The 26,576-nt window shown below is 40.3% G+C and overlaps 1 protein-coding gene across 5 annotated transcripts in view; it reads right to left on the minus strand.

The window, feature by feature from the left end:
- RANBP17 (RAN binding protein 17) overlaps positions 1–26,576 on the minus strand; it is a 163,844-nt gene that overhangs the window by 16,758 nt on the left and 120,510 nt on the right. For all 5 annotated transcript variants that reach the window (XM_035110144.3, XM_035110143.3, XM_088665553.1 and 2 more), the window contains exons 22-25: positions 24,281–24,363; positions 19,881–20,095; positions 16,873–17,011; positions 9,177–9,343 (exon numbers count right to left, since the gene is read on the minus strand). In XM_035110144.3, the coding sequence (XP_034966035.3) occupies positions 9,177–9,343; positions 16,873–17,011; positions 19,881–20,095; positions 24,281–24,363 (604 nt within the window). The remainder of the gene's footprint in view (positions 1–9,176; positions 9,344–16,872; positions 17,012–19,880; positions 20,096–24,280; positions 24,364–26,576) is intronic.

Consider the following 26,576-nt stretch of genomic DNA (forward strand, 5'->3'; position numbering starts at 1 on the left):
ACAGCAGTCAATAAGAGGCGGCCAAAGAATGCAGGCAACAGCTTTTCCCATGGTCGTTCATTTCTCTGCAACACGTATTCAGAGACATACCAATAAGTTCTGCCCACAACCACTGGGACATTCAAATAGATAGATGTGCAAATGTTTCTGCAACACTTACTATTTCATTTTATCCTTAAATAAAAATGCAGGCAGCCTGTGTAAAACATAGGAAGAAGGGCAAGGCCAATGACTTAGCCAGCTTTTAATCAAATGGTTACATCCTGCCATTTGGCAACATCCGTTTTATGCGGAAAACATAACCAAAACATTTTGTACGACTTCTGAAGCACAGAGTAACAAAGACAGACAACTGCAAAGAAGTGGGCAAATTCTGATACAAATGCTTTTAAAGATTGTTCCGTGTTTGCTGCTGTTTTAAAGGAGGTTTGCCCAGAAAATTACAATTGTTCAGTAAGCATGAGAGATTTCATTTGTAATTCAAAACACCCCGGTTATTTGTTTTCCCTCAAAATATAAAAGGTAAGCAATGCTTTATAAATATGCAACAAAGTTTCAAATAAGATGCAAACACCAGCATCCTAATGTTTTCATTTAATTACCCCTGAAACGCATTCTATTTAATATTCATTACTCAAAAGCCAATTTAAAAGGGAAAGAGGTGATGGTACTTATTCAGAAAGACATGCTTTCATTCACTGCAATAGTTATCTAATATACGGAAGTTAATAAAGCAGATTAATCTACAAGTCCCTTTAAGCCATCACTGAGTTTAGAACAACTGCCTCTTTGACCTTTAACCCTCCTGCTGCGCACCAGTAGCAGGTGCCAGCTGCGCTAAGACGATGGCTGACGTGTCTGAACGCAAAGTCTTTTCTTACTTTGCCTCTGACCAGCAGCTGACCCTGTAGGAGCAATTGTTTCATCTGTTGGCCTAAAGGGTACATAAACCAGAAACGGATAAACAAAAAGCATATATACACCAGCTGCCTAGCCTGAGGGTGCACCTCTACCATCAACACCTCTAGCAATTTTTTTCTGAAAGCCAAATTGCAGCCTTTTTGTCTCCATCCATGGACTATGCGATACATGTTACTTTACGAAGCTAAACTTCCATGCACACCAAAGGAGCATACTGTATTGTTAAGTGCTTAACAAGCTCTGTGATCGGGGAAGTCATTCTTGCTCGATTTAACTGTTTTGTTTTACAAACAGATTGCACTCTTAAAGTACAACTGCTCTGAAGAACTATAAAGTAGCAAGCTTCGGATTAAAAGCTGAAAAGTTATGCAAGATGCAAAACGATGGACGAAAGGTTTATGTGGCGCCCCCTCCTCCATTTTATAATTTTACACAGAGAATTGTAAGCACAGCATTCTGCACAGGTGGAATTATACCTGCCTTGTGCTTTTATCAAAGCTGCTGACACCTTCACACCATTATGAAATATTGTTTTGCTTATTGAATTACTCTGCCTTAAGATGAGAAGGCAATTATTTTGTTGATAAAAGTTACACGAGCACAAAGGCAGAGTAATTAATAAATGCATTATATGTCTGACAGAATAAAAAGTTAATATATTTTAAGGCACATCCAGTTCCACCCCCTAAATTCATGAAATTATTTATATTAAACTATCAATCAATGCTGAAATGCCTAAATTTATGTCAATAGTTCAATAAGTGGCTTTGAGATTGAATTCTAGCTCATTCAATAAAGTATCTTTTCCTGTTCCTTAACCACCCACATCTCTGCTGATTTGGTCTACAGCTGTTATATTTCTTTCAATTAAGGAAAAGTTATGATGCTTATTGGATCGTATCCTTAAAACATGCTAAAATCCTGAATCCAGATATGAGTGGCTGCCAATTGTTTGGGGCCTGAGGGTACATTTAATTTTGACAGAGTGAGATGGGGGCATCACCCCTTCTGGTTGCTTTTTTCCTCCCTCCCCTGGGTTACACTCCTCTCCCCTGAGAAAGAGAAAAAGCACACACACATTTGTTTAAACAAATCCTCTTCTTGTGTTATAGCCACCCCACGCCTGCTGAGTTCTATCACACTTCATAGTACAGTGGAACCTCGGTTTATGAACACCTCGGTTTACAAATTTTCGGTTTACGAACGCCGCGGACCCATCTGGAATGGATTAATTCACCCTCCATTACTTTCAATGGGAAAGTTTGCTTCAGTTTATGAACAGACTTCCGGAACCAATTACACCCATGCTTCGGGTTAAGTACGCTTCAGGTTGAGTACTCCGCGGACCCGTCTGGAACGGATTAATCCACTTTCCATTACTTTCAATGGGAAAGTTCGCTTCAGTTTATGAACACTTCAGTTTAAGTACTCCGCGGACCGTCTGGAACAGATTAATCCACTTTCCATTACTTTCAATGGGAAAGTTCACTTCAGTTTATGAAAGGCCCTTCCGGCATCGCCGGAGAGGGAGGTTGCGGGCAGCCATGACCCTTTCACGTGCTGGAGGGATGGCTGCATCCCTCCAGCCATAGGCTATGCCCCGGACGTGTCATCCCCGGTGCGGCCAATCCGGACGCCCGGGGGCGTGGCTTGCGGCTTTAAAAGCGAGCGCGTGGCCGGGGCCCGGTTTCTTTGTTCCCGTCCCCAGCCGCTTCGGATCGGCACGCCCTTTACCGGTGGCCCCAGGGTGAGTTCCTAGTGGATCCACATCACAGGACTCACCCAACGGTGGTTAAACCTTCTCAGACTGCCAGCACAACGGGCTGGAGTCGGATATAGTCGGTTAGATCCAATGCCTAATGCCAATACCTCTCTACAATCCGTAATCAATAAAGTTGTGGCCTTTTTATGCCCATTAACCTTAAATCACTGTGTTTTGTTTCTTATTCATTCGGGGAAGGTCGGGGTTTCGCCACGCAACGCTTCAGTTTATGAACAGACTTCTGGAACCAATTGTGTTCATAAACCGAGGTACCACTGTAAGGTTATAGTCTTGTCCACATGGCATTCTAGTTGCTATAAAAATGACTAAGATGCCATCTGAAAAGGTAGAATTGAAAAGATAATGTGCTATACAGTGCTGAGAAGATTCATCCAAACGTGAACAGGGGTGATCAGACTTTTGCTTTTTTACTTATTGTGAAAAACATTAGCGTGAAACATTAAGGCATTTTATTAATGGTGTATTTTATCCCAATCCCCCTGTGAAGCAGACTAATTTTAATCCTTTTGTAAACTACTAGGCACACTGCTGCTTCTCCCACTGCTTAATACCAAGAAAAGCAATCAGAATTTTAAATATGAAGAAGGTACCACAAAGTATGTCAAAGCATTGAATATCTACTGCAAGTTACACATGGGCAGCCCATAGGAAGCACAGACTATTTCCTCTAGGGGCTGTGGTTAACTTTGGGATGAACAACATAACCGGCACTGAAGAAAGGAAACTTCCATTGATTTATTAACTGCAGAAAACGTATTAACATAACTTCTATTTACGTTGGAGCAAGTTGTTAAGTTACAGCTTATGTATGCGATTCAAACATTAGTTACCGGTAATTAAATGCAACACTTAAAAAAAAAACAGTTGGGGAAGGGTGTTGGCTTTGTTTAATCTTAGCAAGGACGGAATAGCTGCATTTGTAATTTGTAGTAAAAGAAAAAGCAAGCACAAGGGTATTGAAAGAGGATGCATTTTACTACATTGAACAAGACTGTATTAAAGCTTAAAAGTGATACTGGTTAGGAATATAAAACAACACCCAATCATATAATAAAAAAAGAAATTATGCATAATTGGGCTTCCTACATTCCACATTTCTAGAGCAGCTTCACTTATGTGAGCAAGGGCAACTCCATTTGCATTCTACACAAATTTCTATTTCATTTCTTCAGCAGGCAAGAGCAAGCAACTGAGAGAGCTAAAACCTCTTAAAGATCATTGCTCCAGGTCTAACTATCTGATATACACTCACAGAAGTAGTTTTCATTCTGAGACATAATTAAATAAATGCCTTTCACTGAACTTCTAATACTCTTAATAAGACTATATGTTTTAAATGCCTCTGACTATACCCACAATATTATTATTCCTGCCCCTCAAGGCTTTAGCAGAGGTCCTGTTTATTGTATAACCCAATCAAGCCAAGCAGTGAAGCACTTGGAGAGTCTGCTCTTTGCTATGTGTTCAGATGTTTTATGAAGTTATGAGGCCTTTATCTCACAGGGCCAACATATATTTGAATCTTAACATATGCATGTGGTTTCAGATGGAGATAAGCAGATGGCATGCTTTGCTATGTTATACGTACGCTTACAATAATCTGAATAGTTTTACAATGGTCTTTCATCCTCTAATCTTCCCTCTCTCATATCCCTGCTGCCAGCACAACACATCCTCGTCATCTATTACTTCTTTAATATCCCAGTAGTCAGGAGGATAGCAAAACAGCAGTGCAGTTCTATGGTGGCCAGCTGAAATTGTTCTCATGGTTCTAAAGAATAAGACCACTCTTTCCTCTGGCTCTTTATGCCATGAGAAAAGACATGTAGCCCCCCTAACTCTAGGCTGCCAGTTGCCTTGTGTCTGTGCACCATGTTAGGTGTTCAATTACGCAGAGAAGGGCTTACTTGGCCCCCCAAAAGAATATTTTATTAAAATTGGCACACCTGGGTGGTATAGTTGATATGGCATAGGGACTGGTCAATGCCAGTTGAATAAAGGAACAGTTTGCTTAGAATCAACTAGAATTCATTCTATGGGACCAGCAAATAGCATCTCTCGTGAAACAGAACCAGAATGTTGGAAGGGACCTTAAATGTTGTCTAATCCAACCCCCACTGATACAGGAAAGCCACTGTCGTGTTATAGCTAGTTAAAATGTATTTCCATTTCTTCAGTAACAAGAGAACTTTCTTTTACCTATCTATTTGACACTTGTGCAGATATGCATCCGTATTTAGGGATGCTCCTTTCGTTATTTTAAAAGAAACACAATATAAACAGTGCTTCCGCCAGAACAGAGGAAAATATTCTGTTACATTGCATCACTTTAAAGAACTGACAAGCCTCTTTAAGCTCACAGTACAATTAGTCATTAGGGCCTAGTTTTCTAGCACTGTTAAGCAATTTGTAATAACCCCCTTCCTTTTAATAGGGTTAGGCATTACTTACAAGACACAGCTGTCTAGAAAACTGAAACCTCTAGTTGTGAAGCAACAGTCTTGTTCATTAGCCGCCATGATAGTCAAATCAGCTCTAAAGCCAGGGTTTAATGGCCTGCCGATGAATAATCAATGGCTCACTTTTCATCTGAGTGTGAAAATGAGAATAATCTAATTCATTGTCCCTCTGGTAAGATTCAAGTCCTTGGGTTCTGTTTCTATTCAGGGCTGATTTATAACCCAATGGAAATCTGATGTAAACATATAATCAATGAGTCCCATCATTGCTGATAACCGCCCCCAACTGGCTCACTCCCTCATCTCAAAAAGCCATCCCTTTAGGCTATTAGCTTCGTCCAGCTAACTCTTCCTACTATTCCTGCCTGCTGCTTTTACCTTGGCCATTCGTTTAGACCAGCAGAGTCAGAAGTAATTTTATACGCAGCAGAGAGCGGGTGGAATTGATTTTTCACTCAGCACTCAGTTCCCATCTGAATAATTATCAATTTTACTGCCTCATAAAGGGGAGAGTCAAAATTTCAAATCAATTCAAAAGAGCTTCTGAGACTAGAGAAACTGTGCACAAGGAGAAAGGTCAAAGTTGGTAGTGACCTCGGGAGATGATGTCAGGTATTAGTACACTGAATGGCTGACATCAGAAGCACTCAATACGGCATGACTCGTGCTAATGCAAATCATATTTATGCTGACTACTGGAGACCAGTCATTAATATTTAAAAGAGTACCTGAAAGCCTGCGTTCAGACGAACTGTAATGTATCCGACAAATTGCGAAGCTAATAAAGACAGATCACTGCTTATTCATATGATATAAATTTCAGGATTGCCAAGCATCATTAACACAAAATACAGTGTTAAGGGTCATAAGGAAGGCAAACGTATGAAAATCCCGATTTGAGGTCACTATGCTATTATTTCTGATCCTACAGTTGTATTTATAGAGCAGTATAACTACTGTACACAGTGACAGGTGAATACTGAATACACCGCCAAGTTCTAATCAATTTCTGCTTTGGATTGGCTTCTGCAGGAAGTCGTAGTGAGAGGGAATGATGGCAATGAATCACATGCCGATAATAATGCCAGTCAAATACATGCCTAAATAATATGCTGTGTACCAGTTCCTTATTTGCCTTTATTTGGAAACAAAGATCGCCCAATGTAATCGGAACAATAAATAACAGTGATAAATCTCGTAAACTTAAATAGCAACTTCCATTTCTGTTACCTAACCATCAGTACAATCTCAAGGTCACTAAAGGTCATGCCAACTCTTCCACTGATGTCACTCTGTCCTGATTACAGCCATAAATCCAAGCAGTTACATGGTATTTAGTTAACAATCTGTTCTTAAAATGCCCACCCGTCTGCCATTTGGGATTAAATCATTCACCAAAGACAAAACTGACTATGGAACTGTCAAAATCCACGGTTCCTTGCAACAATAGTGTATCCCATAATAACAGAAACAGAAGCACAACACCTCTCTGTATCGTCTTCAGATCATGAAATTTTTATTGCTCGATTTGCCTTGAAAAGATACACATGACAATAAATTGCTTAGATACATATCATATGAGCATCTAGTTATTTTTTATTTAGAACTATTCCATCTGCTTATCTCTGAGGTGACTCAGATAAAAGATTAAATACTAATACAAAATATAATACTAAGATACTAAGTAAAATCCATCTAATATACAAGGAAAAAGAAAAGTCAGAAGAATAAGTGTACTTACTAAAAGCTGGTACAATTAATATATATGTTGAAGACTCAAGTACATTAAAAAGCCTTCACCAGACACCGAAAAGACATTTAAGTAGGTACTCGGCAAAAATGTTTAGTGAGAAAGTTCCATAGTCAAGCTGCCACACTTTTTCCAAAAAAGGGCCCTGCCCCTGATACATCAAACTTCCAAAGGTGGAGGCAACTGGATCAGGACCAGATAAACTAAGCAAACAGGCACATCCATATAAGAGAAGACAGTTGCCCTGAGGCTGTTTAGGGCTTCATACACTAAAATGCACATTGAACTGCATCCAAAAATATACTAGAAGCCAGCAAAGTTCTTTTGGTTTCAGCAAAAACACTGAACCCCTTGAAGTTTCTGAAAACTCTTATACAGGCAGCCTAATGTATAGCCACATTGCAGATATCTAATGTGAGATGTCAACAAGGCATGGATATGAGGTTTCGGTTATCAAGGAGAGGCTACAGCTAGCACACCAACTGAAGGCAGAAAGCTTTCCACACTATAGACTTTGTTTGGGTGCCTATAAGCAAGGCTAAACCTAAAAACGACGACACCAAGTTCTCTTAAGGGAAACTGCAACTTCATCAAGAACAGGCCAAATATTAACTCACTACCCAACCATACCATCTATGAACACTTCTTCAGTCTTGTTTGTTGAGATTTAGTTTATTAGCTTTTATCGAGACACCTACACCTATTCTTGTCCCAGGCATTCTCCACTATATTTGGATTGGGAGTAGGAGGAAGAACTCTCCAGATGGTTTTACTAAACAGGATGTAAGGCAAAATTGATTACTAGGGAGCCAAAAATGCTCTAGTTAGAGGGACAGCATGCCAACAAGTGATCAACACTATATTTCAGAAGTCAACCAGGACTCCCGTAGGAGTGTTAGCAACATCAAGCTGTAAACTCCCATAGTACCAGAAGTTGGGATTCTGAAACATCTCGAGGGCATCAGGCTCAGGAAAACTGGTATACAGGATTCTAAATCTGGCCACACATTCAGAAAGGTACCACAAAGAGGTCAACTTATTTTCAACCCAAGCTTTCCAATACTTTCCAATACTGTAATATTTTTCACTGTTGTTGTATCCCAGGTTGCAATGCTTTTCACCGAGCTATCCACAATGGCCCCAAGATTTCTTTCCTGAATATTCAACCACTGAAGACTCCCTTAGTGCATTATAGAAGCTTCTGAACTTCTATAATAAAATCAGTTCACATGTGCGCTGCTTGGTCACGTGGGGTTTTTTTTGGCAAAGTGCCTTTTGCTTTCTGGCACAGATGCACTGACGCTGGAAATCCAGTGTGAAAGGAGGTTGTGGTGGAATAGGTCTCTTGTGTGCAGATGACCCCAGCATCTTCCACAGTGGTCAAAGGTACCCACTTATTTGTAAAGTAGTTGATGCTGGGCCAATGAGGAAGACAATTGTGATTGTTGACAGTGAGCTCATCAGCGCCTGGAGTTAAGAACATGATCTCCTCATGACTACTGTATCACTAGAGGCTTTTTTCTAAACTTCCAAAACAAAAAACACCAGCAATTTAAAAAACTCTTATCTATTAACTGATAAACTGAAATATTCTTGTAAACTTGCTTTATAAGAAAGAAGAAGAGCTATGACAGCAGCACGGATGTTATTTGCCCAAAGATGGAAGGCAGACAAAGTACCTACAAGAGAAGAATGGCTGACAAAGATGATGGACTCAGGCATCCCCAAACTTCGGCCCTCCAGATGTTTTGGACTACAATTCCCATCTTTCCCGACCACTGATCCTGTTAGCTAGGGATCATGGGAGTTGTAGGCCAAAACATCTGGAGGGCCGCAGTTTGGGGATGCCTGAACTATGCCGAAATGGCGAAAATGACCGGGAAGATCAGAGATCAAGAGAATAATAAATTTAATAAAAAATGGGGGGAATTTATAAGTTACTTAAAAGAACACTGTAAACAATTTAAAACCTTGGTAGGATTCTAAAAAAATAATAATAATCTTGCAACGTAGCAAGATTGAGGGTTAAGAAAATATGGAGAACATTATATGATGCAGTTGGAAAAGAATAGCTTTGGAAAGCATGGAGGAGAGGATGGAAGTTCAGAGATTCAGAGAATCCTATGTGTACATGATTATGACTTATTTGGGATGATAAAAAGGCAAAAATGAATAAAAGATATTTTTTAAAAAAGAAAGAAGAGTGAGGAGAACACCTTTGCTCACAACTATAACAAAAGTAGAAGAATGCTACAGAGCTTACCTGCTGCAATACCTCTGAGTTCTGCTGCATGAAGTGCAATAATCTTTGCCCATCTTGGGAAGCCTCTCTACATCTCAGAGGTTTCTTGCCTTCTTTTGCTATGTGCTTAAAGAGGTAGGTGACAATGTAGTCTAAACTTGCACAGCAGCTGGAGGAGACAATCGTATCTGCACAAGGCAAATGAAATAAAATGTAATTAATTAGGAGATAGGTCTAATAGTAACACCCTAGATGAAAAAGAGAAATCACAGTATTACAGTGAGATTAGATATCTGGATGAAAATGTTTCACCGCAACGTTGCTCTTCTTCGGTAGGTTTAACATATTCAAAGTAGATTTCAGTGCAACAGGCCCTCTTCTCTCACTCTAAACCGCACAGGGGGACTCCTAAACCCCACTGGTATTCTGCCTAGTTGTAAGCACTCCTGCTGGGTGTTCCAAATTGCAGGATTCCAGCTGTTTCCTTATTGCTATGAAATTATGAAATCTGGAGGGTTTGTATTTGGGGGATAAGAGCAAATGTTTTCATTCTCCTGCTTTAAAATCCTAACTGAAAAGCCAATATCACAATTCGCCTGAAAAGGAATCACAGGTTGGAATCACAGCCCATGTAATACAAGGGTCTTTTATTATTAAATATTCAGGATATTGTAGGGACGTGGGTGGCGCTGTGGTCTAAACCACTAAGCCTCTTGGGCTTGCCGATCGGAAGATCAGCGGTTCAAATCTGCACAACGGTGGTGAGCTCCCATTGCTCTGTCCCACGCCAGTGCAAGTAGATAAAATAGGTACCGCTGTGGCAGGAAGGTAAACAGCACTTCTGTGCGCTATGGTTTCTGTCACAGTGTTCCGTTGCGCCAGAAGCGGTTTAGTCATGCTGGCAACATGACCCAGAAAGCTGTCTGTGGGCAAACACTGGCTCCCTCAGCCTGAAAGCAAGATGAGCGCCACATCCCATAGTCACCTTTGATTGGACTTAACCATCCAGTGGTCCTTTACTTTTACCTTATTCAGGATATTATTAAGAAATTGGAAAAATGACACAAACTTGCCAGCTATCAAAAGTATTAAAAATTGTATTTCGATAGAACATTCAACCTCACCGATACTGGGGTATGGAAAGAAAAATGAGGAAGACAGAAGTAAATGGCTGGTTGGATATTTTTATTGCAATCAAGGATAATGACAAGTGCCATTGCACAATTTCTACCAGAGGTCTTGGGCTATGAACTTGATAGTGCAATAGCTGGTAAGAGAAAGCAGAGCAAAGGATGGCACATCCTTATGTGCAGGATTTGAAGTGAAGGAAACTTGTCAGAAGACCAAAACCTAACCATATTTGATGCAACATTAATGTGTCCATCTAACTCATGTATGCTATTATTTTTTCCCTGCTTGAAGGACAGGCGTAGTTTGTCTTCCTCACCTCAGTTCCTTTATTTACACCTCTCTTTTGCAAGGTTCAATGCAATACTTTTGCAAGGTTCAATGCAATACTTAACAGCAGAATACCTTCGTATGCTCAATATAGTCAACCCAAATCCATATATTACTGATGCAGTAACTTTGCCTACTCTTTGGAGAATGTTCATTGTACAGTAGTACCTCGTTTTGCGACTGGGATCAGTTCTGGAGCCCTGGTCGCTGGCCAAAAAGGACGCTGGTCAAAGCGCCGTATCTGCGCACGTGGAGCGGTTTGCATTTCTGTGCATGCGCAAGTGGTGAACCCAGAAGTAACCCGGTCCGGTACTTCCGGGCTGGCTGCGGATGTTCGACTGAACGGGCCCTCGACGAGGCGGACAGGTACCACTGTATTTGCACTAACTAGAATTATCTGCTCAGCTTGTAATGTGGATAATATTCATGTTGCCATTATATCATCATAACCTTACTCCAACACATGCTGCCTCAGTTCAATGAAAACAGAGTCTGTTTGCTTATATGCATTAGCATATGGCAACAATAGATTGGTTCTTTTCTATCTGTGCCCTGTTTATAAATGTAGGCAATCTTATCTAGTTTCTCCTTACTGGGTTTTCTTTTCCCACACCATAGTTCTTTCTAGCATTACTCTGTATCCATGTGCAGCTTCTTTTTCAGTTCTAACGGCAGTCACGCTTTAAGCCACTGCAGATAATTTGTCTTCCTTTTTGTTCAAAGGAGAAGAAAATGGAACAGAGGCTGGTATAAGAAACAATCACATTCATAGGAGATTGCCAGCATTTGGGGATTCAACCTGCTCCCAAGTGAGGACAATTGACTCTAAGGGTTGCAAATCTAGGTCACCATAGAATTGGTTTTGATTGCCTAGCTTTTGAGTGGGTGCACGAATTAAATTGTTAAAATATTCATTTGGAAGAGAAAGAGAAGGTGTATAATAGACTCAATTAAGTGTATCCCCCTAAACTGTGATGAGTGGAAACCTGCCAATATTGCAGTGAGCATTTGAGAACTTCTCTCTAGACGCCAGATTGTTGATCTGCGCCAGTTCTGCTTCATAAACGTTGTTTTCAAGTTTACTTGTATTTGAACATCATTGCAATATATTTTTTCCTAAGCTAAGTTCTCCTGAGGTCTTAGAAAGGATTTTGCAGACAATATAGCCACAATTAGTCTCAAGACTCTCTTAATCTTACCAAGTATGAAACATTCCTGTGAATTTCTGATAATCCCTATTTCTACTGGCTTCAAATGGAGGTGAACTTTCGTATCTCTTTCCCAGAGAGTTTCTTTGTAGAATCTACCCAATCTATTATCCATCTCTCGTAATAATGCCCCACCCATTCACCATGCTGCTGACATACATGGTTATCTCATTTTATCATCTCACCAGTATGTAAGTATTGAATCTAACATGGAGAAATTAGAAATCCTTACACGTCAAGTCATATAGAATTCACTACATTAAGTGCAGGATCAAAGCTTAAGATCGAGATATTTTAAATTCCAAAATGGACAAAAAAGCAGAACCAAGCAATTCCTTCTCCCAAGGCATGGCAGTCTGAACTCAGTAGTGCAAAGGGAGGTATTACGATGAGTTGTGATCTCAGGGCTACTTCATTCATAATGTTCACTATAAATGGAGACAACCTTCTTGTAGCAAGAAAATGAATGATGCGTAACAATCATTTGTGAGAACTGAGTTAATTTGGCCACAGGCTTGTGTTTGGAAGCTGCCAGTATCTTCCCCATTTGTGTAATCATAGCAGATGATTGACCAAAATGCGGGAGGCAGTGGGAGACAGGAGTGCCTGGAGTGCCTGGAGTGCTCTGGTCCATGGGGTCACGAAGAGTCGGACACGACTAAACGACTAAACAACAACAGGCAGAATGAACATCCTTGTTGTCACATCTAACAGTGTACATAGTTTTTCCCCTACACCTATGTAGCTTCCTAGACCCCCTATAACAGCGCGGGCAACTTCAGGCCCTCTGGGCTTCTCTGTCTGGTCCTTGGGATTTTTGCTGAAGTGGAACCCAAGGCAGGACCAATGTAGAGTGGGACTATGCAGTGGTACTGAGTTCTTTGGGACAAAGCAAACAAGCTTCAATTTGGGTCATGGGTGGGACTGGCTTTTCACTTCTGACATTGGGATCATTTGAACAGGTTGTGAAAAGTGGAACTTGAAAGAAGATGTATGTAGACAACCAGTGACTACCCTACCCATTTGGGGTGGAGAAAAGCTGATTTCTCATCTTCTCCACCATTTCCCCTTGTAATTCTATTTTTGATATCACCTTTTCCAAGGGCAGTATTGATTGTGACATAGAAATGGAGGGAGGAAAAATGTGAATTACCCACACTTCCTGTTTTCATCTTTTCCATGCAATAGCCAGACTAGGGTTTGCCATATTTCAAAAAGTGAAAATACGGACACAAAGTTGTTGAGCTTTTTGGTTTAATTTTTGCGATTTATTATAAGTCAATTGAGAACCTGACTGTTGCTTTGCAGTGAACTAAAGTCATTATTCAAACCAAAGGTCTGAGAGAGATGTCCAAGAACACAACTCCAGCCATCAAGATATATGAAGTAATTGTTTGCAAAGTGCAGAATTAATCTACTATGTTGGCCACCCAAGGAAAGCATCTGCATGGTGAGAACCTAGTTCAGATATCCCCCCAATCTTTCTCCTATGTTTTGGGTGGACAGGATGGGAAAAGAGCCTACCTTCCCTCATGGGTGTAGTGAAGGGGAGGCAGCTGCCCCTAAATACATAAAAATAAATAAAAATCTGAGGTTCTGTCCCTCCCTAACAAAAATCCTGGCCACTCCTATGCCTTCCCTGCCCACCGATCTGGCACACAAGTTCAGCTTCTGAAGCCACTCAATGTCCACATGTAAGCATAACACTTCAATAGGACATGCATAAGAAATATCCAATGTGGATAGGCCCAAATAATGCAGAAAGCTTCCAGGTATTTTCTGAGATATCTAGTGTGTTCTTCTGGTCTATGTGCACCGGATGTTAGGCATGCATGCCATTTTGAAAAGCTACACATTCATACAAACATATAGTAAAACAGGCATGTGGATGGGTGGGGAGGCCCATTCTTTCTCCCTGAAATGTGCAGGAATAAGATTAGGGGGAGGATGCCAACCTAGCAGTTCGAAAGCACGTCGAAATGCAAGTAGATAAATAGGAACCGCTACAGCGGGAAGGTAAACGGCGTTTCCATGTGCTGCTCTGGTTTGCCAGAAGCGGCTTTGTCATGCTGGCCACATGACCTGGAAGCTATACGCCGGCTCCCTCGGCAATAATGCGAGATGAGCGCGCAACCCCAGAGTCGGTCACGACTGGACCTAATGGTCAGGGGTCCCTTTACCTTTACTGTCCAAACTAAGTTTTTTAAAAAAATAAAATAAAAAAGCAAAAAGGGATGTAAGATTTCTAAATCTTCTAGGTAGAGTGCAGGTTGGCCTAAAAAATAAAAATAAAATGTTAGCCCTTTCCTTATTTGAATGGAATAGTGGTTCCCTTATTGAAAAACAAAAACCCGGCTCACAAAGAAACGTGTGTTTTAAAAAGAAGAGGACAAGATTCTTCAAACAATGTTTAGTAAAGAAAAACATATTGCCTGGCCTAAAATAGGCTACGCAGTACAAAGGTATGAGTGAATTCAACTACCACATTTTTAGCCCTCCTGATTAGTCTCTATAAAGGTACTAACTGAACACCAATTCAGCCCTAGGTATTTAGTAGCTGCTGAATAACGAAGGGGATGAGGGCGGCTTATGTGAACAGTGTAGGATCAGGCCCATTATGTTTTCACTTCTAAAGGCTTCTGGCCTTGTAGCTGCATATGGAAGTAATGAACACTTTAAGAAATGTATTTGGAAATGCATATTTCATAAGCGAGTTTTGCAGTACTTTTAAACCAGTGCTTTGACTCTATTTGTTTTAAAATTGAATAACACAAAGTAAATCACTAACATCCATTTAGAAACCAGTAGCTGTTCTAAACATGCTGATACTGTACAAGTAGATATTTTATATTCCTCTGTAAGTGATCTTAGCAGCACAGTGGAGAGGTCTACCCTCTCATCTGCTCACGAGGATGCAATTTAAGTATTAAGAGCTACTTATATTTTCCCATAACTGTATATCAAAGATGCTTGTGGCACTCATTTTTCTTCTTATTGTAAGAGTGTAACAGAGGAGGATGTGATGCAAGACCCCCGCGCTCATTTTAATGGACAAGCAGAGTCATTTGTTGAACGCGAATGCAGTCCTTATTGCATTTTACTCAAGGCAGACAGACAAACAGCAGGCAGGCAGCAAGTTAAAAGGGGAGGAGGAGGAGGAGGAATGACAATTGTTGCTCTGGTGAACAAAGAGAGAGAGGGGAAGTGTCTGCAGCAGTGATACCATGAAACATCTGGTAGGCAACTTGGCTAATGAGAAAAGGGAATATGACATCTGTATTCAAGCCAACTTCCTATCACACTAGCACCGAGGTGCTGGTGCTATTTATTGTTACTTGAAAAGGCCCATTTGGCCCTAGCATTTGATGAATAAGCATAGATGGAAGAACTATTTTCAACACTTGACAACATTACTGAACAGACCATAAACTAAGAGCTTTATTTCATTTAAGATGAAGATAGCAGGGAGAGGTACAAGCGCAATGATTTTAATGCTCCTGGACTAGGTTCTTTTTACACCATACCTAAATGATCATTCTTTAAGGGAGTTTAAAAGTAAACCAATTAATCTATTTAACATCCAATTAAAATGGCAGGACACCAAAAAATGCTATGCTTTCATTTTAGTTAATGAATGGCAGTATGTTATCAATCACAGAAAAATTAGAAAAGCTTTACATGGCAATTAGGGAGAACATCATACGAGATACGTTAAAAGGTTTTAGTCGGATGTGGAAAAGCCAGGCAAACACTTTAGAAAAGGGCTCTTGAAAGTGTTTATCTTTACAGTGAAGTCTATATGAGGGCTTCCATTACACATGATTTACAACCAGGGCATACCAAAGGAATAAATATCATTGCAGAGTATTGAATATACTGTAAAGTGTGGAACTATGATGCACACAGTACTTCCATTCAGGATACTTGTATAAAAAAAAGTTTTAAAATGTGGGTTTTCACATCTTTTGCTCTACTGTTTAATCCACAATACATGCCAAGCACTTCAATGACATAAGGCAGAAAGGGCTAACACTTTAAACAAGCAAACAAATACGTCTTAGCAGATGTTCCTCTGTTCTACTAAGCACAGGATATAGGTTGCTTACTCTAATGGTCTGATGTTAGCACATCCAAGGCCTAGTTTTGTATTTAACTGTCGGATGGTGTTTGCCCACTGCTTGTGCATGTAAAAATCATGGCTGCAGTTTTCAAAAAGAGTGCTTACGAGTTGGTCGGTGTTACATTTGTGAATTTACCGACATGGCTCTGTATTTCATGTATTTGCATTTGTATTTTAATGCTTTGAATGTCTGCTGTGTGGCGCTTTGGCCACAGCTCATTGTGGAAAAGTGCCATACAAGTAAACTCCATCCATCAATTCAACTGAGAGACAGTTGAATTTCCAATATTCTGACATCCCCGCTAACATCCGCCATCCTTACAAACACCCAACTCTACTTTAGGAACAGGAAACATCATTTTGAAGCAATTTTATGCACTTGGGCCAGGAAGCCTGAGTTCAAATTCCAGCCCACCAATGAAGTCACAGGAACAACTATTGCTTGATTCATTCCCCTCTGCAAAATGAAAATATTGGTGACAGGCTTGTTTGTAAGGTTGAATGAGATACAGAAACAATGCCTGGTTAGAATGTTCTTGAGGAGAGTGAACTATACATAAAAAATTTTGTTTGGAGCCACATTGAAGAAAGGGACAAAAATTGAATTTAAATGAGGAGTGTGTATGGACCATGATTCAGCACCCAGAGTTCTTAACGAATGGCAGCAATATGCACATTTATCTGTCATTAAATTCACTGGGAGTTTTGTCACTGACGTCCATGAGCTGATGTCTATACCCTTGACTGCTTGAGGACCAGAACTGTTAATTCCCCCCACAAAAACAACCATTTTATATAAAAATAATAATACTGTGCAGCATTGGAGTCACAGCAACAAAATTAAATTCTCTGGAAGCTATACCATATTGCTTTTGACTGCTGCAGAGTAGTTTTTACACCCTTCCTTAGCTGAATTGCATGGTGTACTTACCCAGTGCAGTAAGTCCTTCAGATATTGAAGTAAATATATACATTAGTACATGAGGCTCTAAACTGGTGATAAAACTCATGTGGTCCTGGGTGAGACATTCCAAGAGCGGATAATAAGACTGGCTTAGTTTTCGATATTGCTGGGGTTGGGGGAGAGGGGAGAGACAGAGAGAAAGAGAACAGGTGAAAAGTTACTCCATGTGGATTATTAACATATATTGCACATATTAACTTCAATGCATTAAACATATATTAACTTCAATGCATTCTGGATTATCTACTGCATTAAATCAACACTGGAAACAAACCCCAGTATAAGATATATCCTGGGCTGTATTTAGTCAGTTCTGTAGACCACCAAACTGATGCCAAAGTAATCTGCATTTTGAAACTTGTATTAATTATGCAAATGCAGCCAGCTTGTTCATATATCAGATCATTTTGCACACTTCGTTCTGTTAAGCATGGAAAGAGGAAAGGAGTTGCACAAGCACTAAAGATTTCCCCACTAACTAAGGCCAATATTCAAAGTATAGAACACACAATTCTGTCTATATGTTGACTTCCCTACTGGAGAGAGGAGAGGTAATTGTGTGCATTTCCGCACATGTAGGCATACTCTGTGGGGGGAAAGGGAGTGAGAATGTGCACCATTGCCTCTAAGCAACAAAGCATCAGCCATAACACCTAACAATTTACCAGTTGTTATCCTTAACTTTTTAAAAACATTAGCAAATCTTGCTTCCATTCTGCAAACACAGATATGTTCCTGGCTGTTACTGGGGACATACAGCGTGAAGGAGCAACAGAACATCCACACAGACCAAAAAAAAATTCTGTTCCAGGCGTGGCTTTGTTTGTTCCTTTTCCTCTGAGAGTTAGTATCATGTCCTGAATTTTAAACCTAAGTTTGAAAATAGTCTATTTCCAGGCTCTTACTGAAACCAGTGTCCTGGGCTGGATATGCACCAGAATTTAGCCTTCAAACTCTGATTGTAGCTTAATCATTTGAGGGCATGCGTATTGAGGGAGAAATATACAACTCTCCTATTGCTGCGTCTTTTTTTTTAAAAAAAAAAATAATCACAGTACATTAACTCCTTAACAAAAAAAAATTGTTCCTGTGGCATTCTACCACCTATTGGCTCTTCCACATATTCCACTGTTGAAAAGGCTGCACTGTTGAAGAAGCGGCTTAGTCATGCTGGCCACATGACCCGGAAGCTGTCCGCGAAAAAACGCCGGCTCCCTCGGCCTGTAGAGCGAGATGAGCACCGCAACCCCAGAGTCGTCCGTGACTGGACCTTACGGTCAGGGGTACCTTTACCTTTTTATGTCATGCTTTTATAAATTTTATTTTTCAGTTTTATAGAAATACCAATCCAGTATTTTCCCAACACACACACACTGCTTTTAGACCATGGTCATCTCTGATCACAGTATGTGGGGATTTTACTGGAGGGGGAACTCGACTGGCCCTTCCAATTTATCTGGTACATGTCTAGCATATGCACACCAGAGAGCCAGTGTGGTGTAGTGGTTAAGAGCGGTAGACTCGTAATCTGGGGAACTGGGTTCGTGTCTCTGCTCCTCCACATGCAGCTGCTGGGTGACCTTGGGCTTGTCACACTTCTTTGAAGTCTCTCAGCCCCACCCACCTCACAGGGTGTCTGTTGTGGGGGAGGAGGGGAAAGGAGATTGTTAGCCGCTTTGAGACTCCTTCGGGTAGTGATAAAGCGGGATATCAAATCCAAACTCTTCTCTCTCTTCTAGCTGCGGAAGACTTAAAACTACACTCGAGTCTAGGCCTCATGTTGTTGTTGTTTAGTCATTTAGTCATGTCCGACTCTTCGTGACCCCATGGACCATAGCACGCCAGGCACTCCTGTCTTGCACTGCCTCCCGCAGTTTGGTCAAACTCATGTTCGTAGCTTCGAGAACACTGTCCAACCATCTCGTCCTCTGTCGTCCCTTTCTCCTAGTTCCCTCAATCTTTCCCAACATCAGGGTCTTTTCCAAGGATTCTTCTCTTCTCATGAGGTGGCCAAAGTATTGGAGCCTCAGCTTCAGGATCTGTCCTTCCAGCGAGCACTCAGGGCTGATTTCCTTAAGAATGGATAGGTTTGATCTTCTTGCAGTCCATGGGACTCTCAAGAGTCTCCTCCAGCACCATAACTCAAACTTTCTTTGGGAATATTTTGGCAAGTAGTGAAAGTCAGCAGGTTTCCCCACTAATTTCTTTCTTTTTTTGCAGGGAAAAGGGGGTCTTTCATGCCCTGCTTGACTCGACTGCTTATACAATCAATGCATATCTTCTTGAACAATTAAAAATTGCTTCTGCATAGAACTGTTTATAGGTTAGCCATTGTAACGAGAGAGTCTGGCTTTATACGCTTGACTTCATTTTTCCACAACCATGAATGGTTTTCTACAGGGTGAGTTGTATAAACCAATAAAAGGCAAATTAAAATAGCTAAGGCCCAGTTTATCTAGTACTGAAAGGACAAATGACTTGGTTCAATACTACAGTTTTGACAATGGCAGAATTTCTCTCTCCCGTAGTGGACTGTTAGTATCGTTGCCATTAAACCCATATGAATAGCTGTCAGAAGACTAATATTTCAGAAAAAAAAATGTCCCAAATTTCATAAAGAAAGGGTGTTGGTGTGCACTGTTACAGAAAATGCATTATGGCAGCGAAGCTAAATTAGAACAACGTGGAAAACAGTTCTACTGCCATTCAGGAGAGGTATTAGACACAGAAGATAATCTGACCAATATCCTCTTATCCTTATGATGCATTTTAAATATTTTGACGTGAATATTTATCCTTTGAGATAATGGAAATAGTAATGGTATATTTGACTCTAAGAATGCAAATAAATGCAGGTGGCTGAGACTAAAAAGAACTGCCTTTTGAGTTGTTCTAGATTCCCCCCCCCCTATTTTAAGCCTGTGGTGGTGATTTCATATTTTGCATAAAGACTCCCAAGATGAATAATTGCTTACTAGCAAGTCACTGTGGGATACTGAGAGCAGCATTTTGACAAAGGCCTGAAGTACATTGTCAAAGTGGTTGTCCCCATACAACTTGAAGACGCCAAAGCTGACATAATTTCCACACAAGGCAGATTTGAGTGCACAATAACAGATGGAAATACCCTTGAGTTTCAATGGATAAACTTGATCTTTCGACAGAGTCCCAAGGGAGAGGATCTGATTACCTGTTTGCAAGGAAAGGGGGGGGGAGAGAGAATAAGGGATAAAGAGAGGAATTGACATAAGTAACTGAAAAAAATTGAAAACTGTGTTGCTTAACGTTTTCATTTCACCGGGTTTTTCTTATTATCTGAACAGCCCATCACATTTATATTCTAGAATAGTAAGATTTTCAAGGAATCACAACAATATATTTCAACAGAAGGTCCATAATAATAAAGAAAGACAGGAGGCACCAACCTGACCGTGGTTCTATATAGAGAGATTGATACCGAGTTCTAGAGCTTGCATATTCTAAAATACTGTAAATGGTCATTCTAAAATACATGGTTGTTTATATACAAACATTAAATACAGATCATAAACAGGTGGTTAACTTTTACCAGGCCATAAGAATGAATTACTGCGTTTAAAGCTTCAGTATTATTTCCCCTTATTCTAGTAATGCAATTATTTGGCATGCTTAGTGTGAGACAATGGCTATTTTGAGATCTGCTGAACAATTTACAGGCCTTTGTAAAGGTGCTACCTATGATAAAGAGATAAGACACCTGTCAATGGCCCTTGAGATATTGCAAAAAAAGGGGAGAAATACTGCACGTCAAGCTGCTGGGCTGAAGGGAATATACAGTGGTACCTCTACTTACGAATAACTCTACTTACGAATGGAGCTCCATCCGCCATCTTGGATGCGGTTTAGATAGGATTTTTTCTACTTACGAATTTTTAGATAGGGTCGCTTCTACTTACGAATTTTTTCTCCCATTGCATTCCTATGGGATTCGACTTACAAATTTTTTCGACTTACAAATGTGCGTTCAGAACGCATTAAATTCGTAAGTAGAGGTACCACTGTAGTGATGAATACATGTAAATACCAAGGAATAGCATCAAAAGAGGATACTGACCAGTTAACTGAGAACAGTTCTAAAATGGGTAACAGGATAATCAAGAGCAAAATGATCCAAAGAAAACACACTGGATTAAAACTTTTACATCATAGACTACCTGAGAAGTATCACTTTTAGGGGAAACTATTGTTGGTAATATGTAAAACACAACTTCCTGGGCTCTATCTATAAAAGAGTTGCCCTTGTTCCATCCTTCTACACCAGGCAAACTTGGCCCTCTTGTTGTTTTGGGACTACAATTCCCATCACCCCTGACCACTGGTCCTCTTACCTAAGGATGATGGGAGTTGTAGTCCCAAAACAGCTGGAGGGCCAAGTTTGGCCATGACTGTTCTACACAGTAAGGGGATTCACATGAACACTTGTGAGGGGATCAAGCTGGCTAGCACCCCCACCCGGCTGATTGGTCCAGAATTCTCGTGCATAGGGCTCCTTATCCACAGCCCTACACACAGCATCTCTAACCCCTAATTCTAACTGGACAGAGAGTAATACTGTATTTACTCGAATGTAATGCACACCTTTTTTGGCCAAATTACATCATGAAACTTAGGGTGTGCATTAGATTTGATGGCACAATAGATTTTTTGGTTCCAAGGTTTTGAAAATTGAGGGGTGCATTAGATTCAATGGTGCATTAGATTTGTGTAAATACAGTACAGTATTCTAATTTTTCACAAAGCATAATGTTGCCGATTCTCCACCCCCCGCAAAAGATCTCCAATACCTCACAAATTATTTTTAGCCAACTTTTTAAGGAAGCTAGAGAGCATCTGGGGGGGGGGATTTTAGGACACACATGCTCTGAGAATTACAAGAATCTCAAATTGATCAAGGGCACATTGGAAGTGGCAGCTAGGAAGCTGGATAATAAGCAAGCAGCAAACAGAACAATGAGCTGCTTCAGTGCACCACTCATTTCCAAACTGTGCATTCCCTGAGAGGTGTGGCCGCCACACATACTGGGAGAAATATAGGCTTATTTCCAGGATGCTTTTGATGAATGATGCTATCAACCTGGAGCTCTGTTCTATATGCTATGCACCTTCTGACCTGATAACAGAGCTACTAAAAGCTTGTGATGATAAGAGTGCAACATGCAACCATCTTCTCACCTGTTTCCTTGCTTGCTGGTGTTTAAATTTCACTTTGATTACATGGTTCCAGTGCTATCTTTGATATTGTTCTCATCTTATTGGAAGACATGGAGGGATGGACAGGGGTCAAGCACACCCACCACCCACTGTTTCAGTCTTCCCCAACCATCAACCTCCATATGTTTTGGACTCCAACTCCCATAATCCCTGACCACTGGCAGAGCTGGTTGGGGCTGATGGAAGTTGTGGTCAAAACAACTGGAGGATACCAGGCCAGATAAGCTTGCACTATTGGGATAATTTCCTATTAATGAGGCAGCTGGCACAAACCTTGTGGTTTGGTTTAAGCACCTCTACTGCAACCTTGATCCGTCCCTTGTTGTTAGGGGAGGGGAAGTGAAGGCGGGAAGGAGAGGGCATATTCAACAGGTTGCAGTTTCAAGTTACAGAAGCGGACTTAGCAATAGGCTAGACAATAGTGACTCTTTAGCAGAAAAAGGGCTTAGAAATTAAAAGTGAAGCAAGAAAACCACCAACTCTATTTCAAAATGAAACTAATTTTATTTGAACAGCATGCTCCACACCATTGCAGGATGCAGGAGTAGAGTATGGATTCTTAAGAGTAACAGAACTGAGGCATTCTTTAAATCAGATTGACATGCTCCAAGTATCACTAAAAGAATAGAATATTGTGTGATGTTAAACTACACGAGTTTATCAAATGCTAAAACTGCCAATACATATACCTACAGAATGTAAATACCATGAGTGCTCAGTATAAAGGAACAAGAGTTGTTAACGGGGCAAAAAATATAGTCCATTATTAAAATGGGCAATCTATTAAAACTAATATTTATTACACAGCAAAGAACAATTTAACTTTTTTTAAGAGGCATTATTTTATTACGTTGCTAGGGTGGAATGGATTACAACACTAAGCTTTCCACAATAGATGTTCTAGAAGCAATTTAAAGTTCATTAGAAATAATGTCCCTGGCTACTGGAAAATGGGGTAACTGTAATCCACAGCCAAATGTTACCTGGGCTATGAGAACAGGAAATTGTTCTGTGCTACTGTGACTAACCTTGAATCTGACCCTGAACAGTAACTGCTAGAACAGCTGAAAGCTCCAGCAAAATTAAAAACTTACATCAAAGTATATCATGACAGAATGTAGATAAATAAAAAACAGCATATTGAAAATATTACTTTTTCTGTCAGTCTTTTGTAATGGCGAGGTAGTAAGAGCTGCTAAAATTACAAGGGGCTCCAGTTACAAACGCTAGAACAATACATATATTAGGATCTAGAACAATTACGTCTCACTTTCAGATACTTAGCACATCTGAATCTATTATACCTATCTGCACAGTTTTCGATTAGCCTACGCTATCATGGAACACAACTGAAGGCCAAGTCTGGTGTAGTGCAGGGGTGGTAAAATGATGGACCACTTAGTGCTTAAATGGTTACCTGGATTCCACTCAGACATGTGCCCTTAGTTGACAGTGTGATGACAGAGGAGTGCAAATATAGCACAGAGTGGTATCAATAGGCAGTGGCTTTCCAGCATGCCCAAAAGGAGCTGTTTCAGTCCTACCTGGATATCCCAGGGATGCAGTTTGGAAATTTCTGAATGCATCTCCGAACACTGATTGCCCCCTCCAAAATACTTTGCTATTTAGGGGCTTGAGCAGGCCATTCCCTTTCTCTCCTCCCTCCCACTTCCAACTGACACCCTCAACTTACTGGGTCTCAATTGTCCTCAACATTCAACAGGCCATGTAAGTTCACAGGTTGTTTTGATTTTGTTTAACTTTTAAAAAACACATAAACAAACTGATATACTTCTTTGAACGTAGGGAATTTCCAAGTATACAGGAGCTAATAGCTTATTTTTCAAATTGCCTTATTTTGCTTCCAGCCTGATAGGCAAAGGATCACGCAAGTGTGGTGCTAGAGGGATGAGGGCTTCCCTGTTGGAATCTGTCCCTAAGGTTAGTGTATACAAGGCAGCCTGCTGTCCAGAAATAGTGTAAACTCATCATCTCTTACAGTAGGCCTTGCAAATATCAACGTATCTGGAAGCTAAATCTTGCTTAATGAGAATGAGAAACCCCTTTGTTTCTAAAAAGGCAAAGTGATATATATATATAAAACAAAGCATCAACAGTTGCTCACCGTAAGTGCAAATCATCTTACTGGCCTCCCTGAAGAGGAGAATTCCATTAGGAGAAGACACATCAAAATTTAAACGCTGCGATCTGGGGGGAAAGTAGCAACATCTCTTCAAATAACCCAATAAAACAAACATTAATCATACATGCTATAACAGTGAACTCGGGTACTGAGTTATGATGGCCAAACAGCTAAATCAGAGGTGCTGAGAAGCCAGAGGGAGGCAGACGCAGGAGAACCCCCAAGACTTGCCGAAGTAGGAAAGAAAACACAAGAGAGGCTGAGTGGGGAGATGTACCCCAAAACAGTCCAATGGGGGCTGAGCATGTTAAGTAGCCACAGAACACTATGTAATTGTTGGGATGCGGAGGGCAATGGAATATATTCTCTTAAAAGAAGGTATGTCTTGCTGGCTGGAAACCCCTGAAGCTTTCTGTTGCTTTGGTGGGCAGACATTTTAATGTTACTAAAGTATATGTTCTTGTTTAAATATATAAAAGTATTTTAAAAACAAAACTAAACAAAAAACAGCACTATGAATGGTTTATCGGTGGTTTAAATGGTTGTTATAGTTATGTTTTCATTTATTGCATCTTCTGAACTTCTGTAAACAGCTTCAGTGCTATTTTTGTGAAATGCTAGATTAAATTAAATTAATAATTAAAATAATGAAGGAATGGAGCAAAATGTTCCATTCATTTGCATATAGCCAGGCAAAGCTTTGTGGATACCAGAAAGACCTATCGGATTTTCAGTTCTCTACAAGAAGCTGCAATTTTGTATGGCACCAAAATGCTTTGCAAAACGTGTGTATTACATACGCTGTAGAAAATGGTAACATCTGGCAGATGGAAGAAACTGAAGCAAACCCTAATTCTATCATAATGCACAATTTGATACCCTGTAACATATTTTCACCATGTCAAAGTGTTTTGTATTATGCATTTTAACCTGTAAAACCTAATTCAATACACAACTCCAGAAAAAGCAAACCCATCCCTGATGATGTTCTCTAAAGGGAACAATACAGGCTTTCTGCATACCAATGGGTAGATGAATACCATGAATATGCAAAATAGTTCAATGAGTTTCCTCATTTGAAGATTTAATCTACTAGCACCTCTTTGCATTGTGAGCATTTGTAAATGTGTCTCCAAAAACTTTCTCCTATAATGTCTCCTTAGCATTATTAATTTTAGAGACATGTGATATAGATAAATGAATGTTAAGATTGTCCAGCTCTCAGCCTGGCCTACCTCACATGGCTGTTGTGAAGGTAAAAGGGGACAGGGGAAGACAATGGGCACGGCCTTGAGCTCCTGGATGAAAGATCAAGTTCCAAATATAGAACAAGCAACAAATTTGTGCAGTTTCACAACTCTCAGAAAAACATATGCATACAAAACATTTTGCCAAACTCGATAAACGTATGTTTGTGTTATAGTGTAGTCCATAGGACTATTAACTTGTTACAGCTGTAAGGTGTTTAATTATTATTGGGTTGTATTTGTTGATTCATTTTGTATTTTATATTTTTGTATCATCATAATCATTATTACATTACATGTCCTTTACCAACAGGTCCCAGGGCAGGTTACAACACTTTAAAATTAAGTGTTAATAACAGTTAAAAACAGTTCATAGCCATAGGAATTGGGTGGGTCCTAAAAACACACACATCTCAGCTGTCAAAGGCCAGGGTTATGATGTTTACAGTATATTAATAAATAGCAGCCCAGTGATGACAAGCAAACTAGAAGTGGTTGCATGGGGGATCTGGAAAATCGGAATTGAGGTGTGTGTGTGTGTGTGTGAACTTCAATACCATGAGGGAACTTCATTTATTTCAAGGGAGTTCCTTCCATGCAAAATATGCATGCAAAAAATCTATGATTTTTTCTGTACAAGTGGCAAACCACTTGGGGAGTGAAATGTTGCAGACACAAATTAAGTGCTTTAAGAAACATTCCCCAGTATCCTCCTCCATCCTACTTGAGGTGTCCCCCCCCCCACTGGAATGGGTCCCTCCTAAGTCTCAGGTGGGGATGTTGACATCCCTTCCTCTGGCTGCTTCGCATTAAACGTCCTTAGCAATGGTGCCGCTTGCTGAGTGCAAAAGCTTTAGAGCTGCTTTGAGTTTTCTGTTCCAATGTCCAAATGACGTACTCTTTCTTTCTAAAAAATGAAAACTAAGTGTCTGGGGGCCCTGCTGGCACCCAAATCCTACTCCTTCTACCTATTTGTCAGCAGTCCTGACAATGATCAACTTGTAGAGAATCCTACGCACATTTATTCAGAA

This window comes from Zootoca vivipara, chromosome 3, assembly GCF_965207765.1.
Source record: "Zootoca vivipara chromosome 3, rZooViv2.hap1.1, whole genome shotgun sequence".
Lineage (NCBI taxonomy): Eukaryota > Metazoa > Chordata > Lepidosauria > Squamata > Lacertidae > Zootoca > Zootoca vivipara.